Genomic DNA, 12,242 nt, shown 5'->3' on the forward strand with positions numbered 1-12,242 from the left:
GTGGAGCCCCCTTGGAGTGTAACCGGGACAGGGAGTCGGCCTTCGTGTTGCGGGAACCGGGGCGGAAGGTCAGCGAGAAGTCGAACCGACTGAGGAAACTGGCCCATCTCGCCTGCCGACCGTTGAGGCGCCTGGAAGCGCGGATGAACGTCAGGTTCTTGTGGTCCGTCCAGATGGTAAAAGGCTCCTCGGCCCCCTCTAGCCAATGACGCCACTCCTCCAACGCAGCCACGACCGCCAGCAGCTCCCGATTGCCGGTGTCGTAGTTCCTCTCGGCAGGGAGGAAACGACGCGAGTAGAAGGCGCAAGGATGTACCTTCTGGTCCGAAAGAGAACATTGGGATAGGACAGCGCCCAGTCCTGTATCTGAGGCGTCCACCTCCACAATGAACTGTCTCTTGGGGTCAGGGTGGAGCAGGATAGGGGCGGAAGTGAACCTCTTCTTGAGGGAGCGGAACGCAGCACATGCCGCTGGGGACCAGTCGAACGGCAGAGCGGGGGAGGTCAGCTTGGTAAGTGGCTCCGCCACTTGACTGTAGTTCCGGATTAACCTTCGGTAGAAGTTGGCGAACCCGAGGAAACTCTGTAACTCCTTCCGAGTGGTGGGTTCAGGCCAATCCTCCACAGCTTGGATCTTGCGAGGATCCGCTCGGGTCAAGCCCTTCTCAACGATGAAGCCCAGGTAGTCGACGGAGTCGGAGTGGAAACGGCACTTCTCCGCCTTGACGAAGAGCCGATTGTGGAGGAGGCGCTCCAGCACACGGCGGACATGCTGGATGTGTTCCTCGAGGGTCCTGGAGAAGATGAGGATGTCGTCCAGGTACACCACCACGAACACCTCCAGCATGTCACGAAGGACGTCGTTCATGAGTGCCTGGAATACCGCCGGGGCGTTGGTGAGGCCGAACGGCATCACTAGGTACTCGTAGTGGCCCCTGGGGGTCTTGAAGGCGGTCTTCCATTCATCGCCCTCACGGATACGGACAAGATGGTAGGCACTCCGGAGGTCCAGCTTGGTGAAGACGGAGGCCTGGGTCAGTGGCTCGAAGGTGGAGTTCATGAGAGGTAGAGGGTACTTGTTCTTGATGGTGATCTCGTTGAGCTGGCGATAGTCGATGCAGGGTCGCAGGTCCCCATCCTTCTTACCAACAAAGAAGAAACCGGCCGCCACCGGGGAGGAGGAAGGCCGAATGAGTCCTGCTTCCAATGACTCAGAGATGTAGAGATCCATCGCCTTCTTCTCCGGAACGGTCAGACTGTAGAGGCGGCTGCCGGGAAGGGGAGCCCCTTGGCGGAGGTCGATGGCGCAGTCATAGGGGCGGTGAGGTGGAAGGGCCTGAGCCCTGGATTTACTGAAAACCTCCAAGAGGTCGTGGTACTCGGGAGGTATGGACGAGAGGTCCGGAGGTGACTCACCAGCGGGCCTCCGGGGCGGGGGACAGGACGCCGCCTGCAGACACAGGGCGTGACAGGAGGAGCTCCAGCCCTTGATGGTACCGGAGGACCAGGCGATGTGGGGCTCGTGCAGCGCGAGCCAGGGCCTACCCAGGACCACCGGGACAAGGGGGGATTGGGTGATGAGGAACTGGATTCTCTCGACGTGGTTCCCAGCGATGGTCAGCACGACTGGGCCGGTGCGTTGAGAGATGTCGGCCAGGCGGTGTTGGTCCAACGAAAAGATCTCCAAGGGCCTCACAAGGTCCTCAAGTGGAATGTTGGCTCGGGTAGCAAACTCGAAGTCGAGGAAATTCTCGTCTGCCCCAGAGTCGATGAGGGCCTCCACCGTGGCTCGTTGGTCCCCCCAGGCCAGGGTGACGCTCATCAGATGGTCAGGTGGTGCGCGGCTCCGGGAATGGGAAAAACGGCTCACCAGGATTTCCCGGGGTCTCGGCGAGCCTGATCTTTTGGCCGGGTGGGGCAGTCGGCGATTCGGTGTCCCTCCCTTCCGCAGTAGAGGCAGAGACCGGACCTGAGCCTTGCCTCACGCTCCGCCTGGCTCAGATGAGAGCGTCCCAGCTGCATGGGTTCCTCCTCGCGAACCGAACGGGAGGACCCGCTACCACCAGTTGTGTTGAGGACAGGGCGTCCAGGAGTGACGTCATGCGTCCGGGGAATCCGGGGTACCTCAGGAGGTAACAGTCGGGTCCTCTCGCGCCTTCTCTCCTGGAGGCGTCCGTCGATGCGGATGACGAGGCTAAACAGGTCCTCGAGGGAGTCGGGCACCTCCCGGGTAGCGAGCTGGTCCCGGACTGCGTCACTGAGCCCCCTCAAAAAGGTTAGGCGAAGTGCAGGGTCGTTCCATCCACTCTCCACCGCCGCCAGTCGAAACTCCAGGACGTAGTCAATTACCCTGCCGCTCCCCTGTCGGAAGGTCCCCAACCGGGCTCCAGGGTCCAGACCTCGGGCTGGATGGTGGAACACTCTGCGGAGTTCCGCCACGAAGTCTGGATAGGAGAAAACAAAATCTGCATCCATTGCCCAGGAGGAAGTGACCCACTGGGCAGCATGGCCTGAAAGCAAGTTCGTCATATAGGCCACTTGGGACCCTCTAGCAGTAAAAACGGCTTGGTTGATGACGGAAAACCAACTCACATTGCATGATGAATGTGGCACACTCCTCGGGATTGCCGTCGAACAGCCGTGGGACGGAGAGACGGGGTTCCCGAGGTGCGGGATCTGCTGGGGCTGCGGGGAATGCTCCTGAAGGATGTGAGGGAAGTAAAGCATTAACGGTGTCGCTCAGCGAGTGAAGCTGAACGAGAATACCAGATTGTTGTCCCGCCAGAGCGGCCAGTGACCCTTGAATAGGCAGGACCTGTTCCCTGAGATCCTGCACCGCAGCCGCAGCCCTCTCTAGTTGGTGGCTGTGATCCTTGGTCAACTCGACTTGAATAGCAAGTGCGGTTCTGACCCTCTCTGTGTCGGCTGGGGTCGTCATTTTGGTTGGATCGTAATGTTATGGTTTGACACCGACCCCAAACGCAACGACACAAGAGAGTAGGATTCAGAGTTGCCAAAAACAAGGGCTTGTTTATTAAGACTAAATAAACAGCACAGACTGGGAAGAGTTCAAACAAAGACTGGAATACAAGCAAGGATGAATGTTGCTGCTCTGCAGCTTCTCCCGGGATGGTAGTCAGGGGAAGCAGACGCTGACGTCGGAGCCGCTCTGCAGACTTCTCTCGGCAGAATCTCCGAGGTGGTTGCGGGACCGAGAGAGAGAGAGGGAGCGAGTTAACTCAGAGTGCAGGTGGAACAGAGCAGGTGAACAGGAGAGGTGACTTGTACCCGAAAACAGAGTTATCCAAGTGACTGAATCTTCGGTGTAAATACACACTGTGAGTAACGTTCCAAACACAATCCCAAGTGATAGATATCTTCGGTGCAAAATAAACACTGTGAGCGAAGTCCCAAAATACAAATCCAATGTGATAATATCTTCGGTGTGTAAACACACAGTGGGAGATGTTAGGCCAAAATATTATCCCAATGAAACAATCCAAAAAAGGCTAAACGCTGGGTGAGTGACTGTCTGATAAAAAGCTGGAAATCTTCAGTGTTTATATAAACACACGAAAAACGGAATTGGATCAAAGACAGTCATAAAAAACTCACCCAGGCGTTGTGCGTAAAGAGCGTTGGAACAGAATGGAGCGAGCGCGTCGCCTCGGGGAAAGGGTGTCCAAGAGGAATGCTTCTTGAATATCCTGGAGGCAAAGCACAGGGAAACAACAGCAGGCAGCAGGAACGGCGAATGCAACAGAAATATCAAAACGATCCAACAAAACTTGAATGGGGAAACGGGGTATAAATAATACGGGAATGCTTAATTGACAAGCAGTGACAGCTGAGGGATGTGATTGATAAGCGTGTGGACGGGGGAGAACCAATCAACGACGTCTCTGGGAAGAAGCGTGTGAATAGGGGAATGAAATGATTAACAGAAAACAAATGGAAAAGAGCGAGTAGGCTTAAAGGAACAGAGCGAGTAAGTGAGCAAAGGACAAAAACCTCACAGTATGATTAAACGGTATATTCACATCTAATATATCGCTGGTAAATTTCGAAGTCAGGTTCGGTCGTTATGATTTTAATAACGATGTATAGGTATATCAAGGGTATAAATGCCTTGTCGCAGCAGAGTGCTGGTCGACTAAACGAACAGCGATCCAATACAGTCAGATATATACACACGTTAACTTATATGTATTAATGTTTGTTTGTCTGTTTAAAGTCTCGTTTGTATGTGCACAGTATGCCGACTGATATCGCGCCGAGCATTGAGAGACGAGTTAACATTATGGGAATAACATTGGGGTACAACTCGCGCGACATGCAACGTCCGGTTGAAAATTATAGTTTTATCGTTTCTATTTGTTTACGTTTCACATATGCACAAGTGACGTTCATTCGGTTACAAAACACTGGTTTTAGGTGAATTTGGCTATTGAGAGCTCGCGGGACTAGTACTGCATGGATTGCAAAGCGTTATTTCCGAGGCGAATGGGAACGCACAAACGTCGCTTGGAGCGATGACGTCACGCTATGCGCGCCGTGGAGTTATGGTTTTGTTGTGAGCCTATCCATGGGCGAACGTAAAGTTTAATGTGCCCGAGGCCGAGGGTGCGTGAAATCCACGTGTAGTATATGTTTTATTTGTATATGTATGTGCGCGCTGCTATTGGAAAGTGTTGAGTTGCTGTGGCGAGATGCAGATGAGTGTTTCCAGGGTTGCATTGTCCCAGAACACAGGAGAAACGAGCCGAGCATTGCATTAACGACACGTAGCGTGCTACAGCCTCAGGAACCACTATTCGATTAAAGATACACATGGGCACAAAAGGGGGTAAGTTAATATGGTTATTCAATAACTGAACTGAACTGTGAGGATCCAACGTGAACACGGCAGCTTTTTCCGGTGAGTATGAAACAAACCTTGAGATTCATGACATAACTATCTTTTTATTTGCAGTAAATTACAGCTATCCCATATCGCTTGAGTGATTGTTTTTCATTACTGTACACGTTATAAGTCACATAAAGCTAACCTCAATGCCTGTTTCAGATTTGTAACATATCTGTATAGGTTTCTGTATAAAATCTCATAAATAGGTTTCTATATCTTAGAATGTGCACAAGGCTAGTGATAAGGCAAACATGCTATGTTTATTCAACAAATCATCTCTATTTAAATTTAAAAAAAACAGTATGTTTTAAACCCCATGTCTCTATAGTTTTTGATACGGGGTACCATAGAAAATCATACATCATAACTGAACACAACACAATTTATGAGTAACACACTTACTCCCAGTATAAGATGAAGACTAGATGATGTGTGTTTGAACTCAAAATCAAAGAGAACACACTCAAAAATGGTCTTAGAGGAGTGGGGGGAAAAAATTTACATGTTTTTTTGTGTTTACAGGAGAGGCAGACTAAGTTAACACTAAATTGAATTACAAAGCAGTGTTTAAACACTCACTCAAACCAGATGAGGACGATGTGGAGTTGAAAGATAATGCAAATGCCTAGAGAGGACTCTGACCACACCTATAGGGACTCAACTTAGTATCTCCACTATACTTACTATAGTAGGAAGTATCGCTTTAGATGCAGATTTTCTCTTTGTTACCACGAGACTCAACCGAAAATGGTGTAGAGTTGAGAGACAATCGATTGACCATTTAAAACAAATCTGCATCCAAACACCCACATGTAAATTTCTTTTACAGGAACGAAGACGATAACAGACGCTATTCAGAGTGGGCACTTGAAACCCACAGGGTATGGCGTGAGGGAGACAAAGCAATGCAAATGCCTGCACTCTGACCACAGGCTTGGTGGACTCACCTGACAATGGATAACAACAGAGAACCACTTATTTAACATGAATCAGACACAAATGATGAATTTGCAGTCATGAAAGTCTACCTAATTCCCATACTAACAATAACTAACCAGTTGTTTTCATCATCTCTTTTCAAGAGGCACACGAATTAGAGATATGAATTCTGAATAAAACCAGACAAAGTAGAAGTGCCCGAGATGAAAGATTAATGATGAAAACAACTTCACTTGCAATCTCCTCCTTCTATTCTCTGCTTATAACCAATAACATGACTCTTCTTTTAACAAACTAATACATTTCCATGACTGCAAATATCAACCACCAAAATTGGAGCACAATTATCTAAATGTACAAGGTATACACGTACATTGATCATTTAGCTGACACTTTTATCCAAAGCGACTCACAGATTCTGTGCGACGGGACATCAGGAAGAGCACAACTCTATCAGCTGAGTAACAATGTTCATCAAAGTGTTGAGTGCTACAGTGTAGGTTAGTTTATTAGGACAAGTGCATGACAGTAAGGTTAGTTAGGGTTAGATTTAATTATATCAGTTGGAAGCAGGATAATCATTTACACAATGATTATCAAAATGCACAAGGTATATTAGAGGTAATTAAATTAATGCTACTTAAGAGTAGACGAGAAAATGAATGGATGTATTTCATACAAAATTAACTGGCTGCCTAGATTTTTATGTTTTTTCCCCATGCTAAATTATGATGAGCCACACTGAGATGTGAAGAACGCCAGAGAAGGCGTGACGAGGTAAGTATCCTGAGGCACACCCATCGCACAGGTAAGATCAACTTCAATTTAACATCACAGACTATGAAGACAAAGAGCTATTTTATCTGATTCAAGACTTTGGCCATTCATTTACAATTTTATTTAAAGCCTAATGCTGTAAGATCTAGTTAGATACAAGATCTGATAAGATTGTAGTGAATGTGACCTTCTTGACATAAGGAGTCACTGCTAATGCAATTGGCTTGCATTTCCTATTTTCAATTAAGTGATTTTATTTACAATGAATTGAATTAATCCCAAAATGATTTTCCTCTTTAGCAGAAAGGCGTTGAATCATTTATGTGGGGAGGTTTTCTAAGGCAATTTTATCATCCTCAGATCATATTGGTGAGAGGACACGACAAGTGAGAAGGAGTGAGACGACGCGTGACCTGAACCACGAACGACGGCAGGACCAGGCAGAGAGGAACACAACCCAGCGACCTGAGCGACCCACGACAGCATAGGACCACCAGGGACGCCGCCAAGGAGCTGTGGACACAACCAGGACGACGACAGCAACCGTGGGAAAGCCGCCATCCAACCCAGCCACACAACACAGACGTCCCCAAAGGAAGGGGAGCAGAGACAGAAAGGACGACATGCAGCCTCACCCCGGCGGCCCGCGGCAGACCATCTACAGAAGGGAACCAGAGCCCTGACCATCAAGATGGATTCCGATGACAAGATTGCCATCCGTGTGAGAGAGAGCGTCCTACTGACTAGCCACTACACCGGCGGGCCCTCGCCCTCCATCAAGTGGTAGCGCAATAACGAGGAGAGGACAGCGAAACCAGCACAACACATTCAAAAACGCCCGCCCCCTCGCCCCTCTAGTACCGCGATGACGAGGAACGGGGGACCAACCACCACACAGCACGTTCAAGACCACCCTACAGCCATGTCTCTAGGCCTGATAAAGGTCAAGCGTGAGCACAGTGGCAGACATGTGATGGTGGTGAAGAACAACATAGACTCCAGGGAAAGAGTCTGCAAGGCCACTATAGTTGACCGCCCCACTGCTACAGGTGACCCTTGACAGGGAATGGACGGCGACCAGTGAATGTTCCCGACTGCATCGTCAACCTGTGGACCAAGAGACTTCTGAACACACATTGTCCACATTGTTATGTATGTATTTAAATTTTACGGTGTTACTGTTTGGCCCTGCCACACGACAGACCGAGAACAGATGATCAACACAACACAGCAACTGTCAGATTCACAAACAAGAACTGTTTCACAGAGTTCATATGTATCTGAAAAATTATTGACTAGGAATATGATGAAATACAATCAGTAAGATTGCATTAACCAATTTTATAATGGCAATGAGAAATGATCACAGAGTCACATTGCAAAATGGTATTGTTAAACAGGGCAGAACCAGTTGGGTTGTTCCAAGACACCAAGTTTGTTTTGACCATTGATAGTATGCACCACAGAACAATGCATAACGATTATCATAATCACCTTTTATATTAGTTTTATTAACCACTAGGTTAACGGTTGTTAAAATGTTTTTGTACACATTAGCCACTAGGTTAAGGTGCTATAGATCATAAGTAGAATTTGTGCAGGTCCAAAATGAATGTTGTTGTTTACATGTTGTGTTGTTTGTTTGTTTGTATCTCCTCCCTAGTTCCCATTTCCCCCATGTGGAATGCACCTGATTGGATCAATTACATGCTGGTGCTATAGTGCAACATCTAGTGGCTGAATGTTATCTATTGCACTTTTATGATTTGGCTATGGTAACTGCCAGCAAGAGGAGCTCTGCTAATGCAATGCAGAGGACTTGGCTATTTCTTCTTTCCCTGGCCGTCGTCGGGTCCTCTCTGTGTCTGGGCTCAGGTACTCTCTGTGTCTGGGCCCAGGTCCTCTCTGTGTCTGGGCCCGGGTCCTCTCTGTGTCTGGGCCCAGGTCCGCTCTGTGTCTGGGCTCCATTTGGTTCTGCACACCATTCACTCCAAGTCGTATGTCTGCCATGTTGGAACTGGTGCCCTTCAGTATTCAACCCTAGTTTTCAATGGAAGCAAAGATGTCTGACAAATGCCTAAAAAAATTGCGGTATGGGTGTGAATTAAACAGAGGCCCCACAATACAATATTATCACAATACTACAGTCAGGATATGGTAATATCAGACCTGCCATCCGCACACCACAGAGATATATTGTGATTTATTACTTTTTTCAACTGCAAATTATGTCCCCAACGGAAAATGTTAACATTTTGAAATATAAATATCTATACATTTATAGATTATTATTATTATTAGATACATTCATCTAATAAAATAAAGTTTTCAGTCTTTTCACATCATTCCAATACTTTTTATTGCACTAAAATGGGATTGCCAAGCAAAATAATATTAATAAAAATGTATATCAATACTTGCCGTCACTGTATCAACATAATGTCGGCATAATATGGATTTCTTCCCCCCACCCCTAATGTGCAGTGCCACTGTTCTGCTTTCTTTCCCCCGGACCCCTAATGTGCAGTGCCACTGTGCTGCTGTCCACGTGGACAGAATCCTTCAAAGCCAGTTTTTAGGTCCTTGAAACGACATGAGCGGTACGTTTCTGGGTCTTAGAAACGACATGAGCGGTAAGTGAGAGAAAGCTTCTACAGGTCTACAACCAGCACACCTTAACAGATCTGAACTAGCTTGAATCAACTGGTTGAACTCCCACCACCAGCGGCAGGGCGTCACGCCAAGCCCAGTGAAAACCATTACCATGAAGTTCCTTCAAGTTTACAATTCACTTTGCAAACTACATCGCCGTCTCTGACTCTCTGCTGGACTCTCCTCTCCCTCGTCAGTCAGATAAAGCTACATCACTGCCGGCTCCTACGAAGCCAAGACTCTGTGTGTCCAGTCCTTTCCATCTTCTCACGACTTTCATCGTCCAGGTGGGTCGTGTCAGGCCACTGTGCGGGCCCGATACTCGGGGAAGCTGTCTGCCTCGGCGCGGTCGGGCTCCGGCTCCTCCTTGGGTTTGATAGCATGGAGGGCGTAGTTTATGGCGGTGCTGTTGGTCCAGCTCCAGCTGCCGGACACAGGGTTGTACAGCATCCCCCGGACAGACTGCACCGAGAAGCCATCTGTGAGGGGGAGGGTCACAAGAGGGGGAGGACAAAGAGTCACACCTCCAACAGAAGCAGAAGAGGACCGTAGAGGACAGAAGAGGACAGTAGAGGACTATTTCAAGGAAGTACATTGAAACATGTTTAAAATTAAGTGAAAATACAAATCAGAATCAGCAGCATGATAATAAAAAAATAAAAGGTTTCTAAAATATAATCAGCTTATAGACGAGAAGAGGAGGGGAGGTGTTCACAAATACTGACTCAACTGTCCCGGGGCACTGGAAGAATATATGGGAATTCAGAAAATGGAATTCCCCTTTAACGTAAAATGTTTGTCGACAGTTGTTTTACTGTCCTGTCTACGAGGATAGAAGGGAAGTACTTCTTAGTCAAATGTCCGGCATTTATGTTGATCTTCTTGAGCGGGATGAATATGAGAAACTTGAGTTGTGCTTCAGGAAGGGAACTTTCATAGCAGATTTTATTTGTCAAGCTTAGGAGAGAAGACAGAATACTTTCAAGTCAAGTCAAGTCAAGAGTTTTATTTGTCACGGCATACAAGTATACAATGAAATGCGGGTGGTCTTGCCCGCAACGATGTGCATAATACAATAGTAATAACTTATAATAGAATCCAATAGAACAACATTGTGCAATAAAACAAGTAAACAGAGTAGGGCATATCGGTATATGTACATAAGTTATTTACAGAGCATGGTAGGACATGCTAGGTCCTGTGGTAGTGCAATACACTGTTAGCTACAGATGAGGCACTGGGTCTTTCTGTACATGCTATTTTGTACAATCTCAGGTTATACTATACTATTCTTAAAGCGACCTTTCCTTAGTGGCCATAAGTGTGGGCGTGTGCAGCATGAGTGTGTGCTTGCTCATGTTAAAGTGGCTGTTAGTGTGTGAGCGTGTACAGTGTGTGTGTCGTGTGTGTGTCGTGTGTGTGCTTATGTGTGCTTGTGTGTGGAGAGTTCAGTGTTCAAGGCTCTGATGGCCTGGGGGAAGAAGCTGAGCCGAAGTCTCTCTGTCCTAGTAGCTGGTGTTCGCAGGCGTCTGCCTGACCTCAGCAGCATGAACAGGCTGTTGTTGGGGTGGTGAGGGTCTTTCATTATTCAGCAGGCTCTGGATTTGAACCTCTTGTTGTATAGAACCTGCAGGGGTGGTAGTGCAATACCCGTGGTACGCTCGGCTGAGCGCACCACTCTCTGTAGGGCCTTCTTGTCCTGTGCCGTGCTATTTCCATACCAGGCAGTGATGTTTCCAGTCAAGATGCTCTCTACAGCTCCGGAGTAGAAGGACTGGAGTATCTTCCCAGATACTCTGAACTTCCTTAACTGTCTCAGGTGGTAGAGGCGCTGCTTCGCCTTTTTTACGACTGAGTCTGTGTGTTGTCCATGTCAGATCCTCTGCGATGTGGACCCCCAGGTACTTAAAGCTGCTCACCCTGTCCACGGTAGCCCTGTTTATCCTCAGTGGTGTGTGCGTCTCCTGCTGTCCTCTCCTATAATCCACGATCAGCTCCTTGGTTTTACCAATGTTCAGGAGCAGGCTGTTGTCCTGGCACCAGCGTTCCAGTACCTCAACCTCCTCCCGGTAGGCCTTCTCGTGGTTGTCCGAGATCAGCCCCACCACCACTGTGTCGTCCGCAAACTTCACTATGGAGTTGGAGCTGAACTTGGCCACACAGTCATGTGTGTATAGTGAGTACAGCAGGGGGCTCAGAACACAGCCCTGGGGGGACCCGATGCTCAGGGTGATGGTGTTGGAGGTCTGACCCCCCACCCTGACCGCCTGGGGCCTTTCACTCAGAAAGTCCAGTATCCAGGCGCTCAGAGTGGAGCTCAGATCCAGCTCGATCAGCTTGTCCACCAGTCTGGTGGGGACTATGGTGTTGAACGCTGAGCTGTAGTCAATGAACAACAGTCTCACATAGCCCCCCTTCTGACGGTCTAAGTGAGAGAGGGTGCTGTGCAGTACTTGGGAGACCGCATCGTCAGTGGACCTGTTTGGCCTGTATGCAAATTGCATAGGGTCCATATCACTGGGGAGGGAGGCACAAATGTGATCCTTGACCAGCCTCTCAAAACATTTCATGGCCACAGAGGTGAGTGCCACCGGTCTGTAGTCATTGAGACCTGTTGGGGAGGGTTTCTTTGGTACCGGGATAATGGTAGACATCTTGAAGCAGGCAGGGACCACTGACTCCTCCAGGGATCGATTAAATATGGTGGTGAACACAGGGGCTAGCTGGTTAGCACAGGACTTAAGTATGCATCCTGTTATTCCATCTGGGCCAGCAGCCTTTCTGGTGTTCACCTGCATAAATGCTCTTCTCACACTTGACTTAAACCCTTTTGCTCTTTGGGGAGCATAGGTCATTCATGAAATCTCTCCAGCTGGTTCGGTGTTGGGCGATTTTCTCTGCTTCCTTCCATGATGTTCTTTCTTCCTTGAGATCTGCCTCGACAGACCTTCTCCAGCTGTTTCCGGGT

The 12,242-nt window shown here is 48.3% G+C and overlaps 1 protein-coding gene across 1 annotated transcript in view; it reads right to left on the reverse strand.

Annotated features, from left to right (window-relative positions):
* Positions 1-8,962: 8,962 nt before the first annotated feature.
* coq3 (coenzyme Q3 methyltransferase) overlaps positions 8,963-12,242 on the reverse strand; it is a 50,166-nt gene continuing 46,886 nt past the window's right edge. The window contains exon 6 of the mRNA XM_084336107.1: positions 8,963-9,753. Coding sequence (XP_084192233.1) covers positions 9,572-9,753 — 182 coding nt within the window. The 3' untranslated portion in view covers positions 8,963-9,571. The remainder of the gene's footprint in view (positions 9,754-12,242) is intronic.

This window comes from Notolepis coatsorum (assembly GCF_963971535.1).
Source record: "Notolepis coatsorum genome assembly, chromosome: 19".
Taxonomy (NCBI): Eukaryota; Metazoa; Chordata; class Actinopteri; order Aulopiformes; family Paralepididae; genus Notolepis; species Notolepis coatsorum.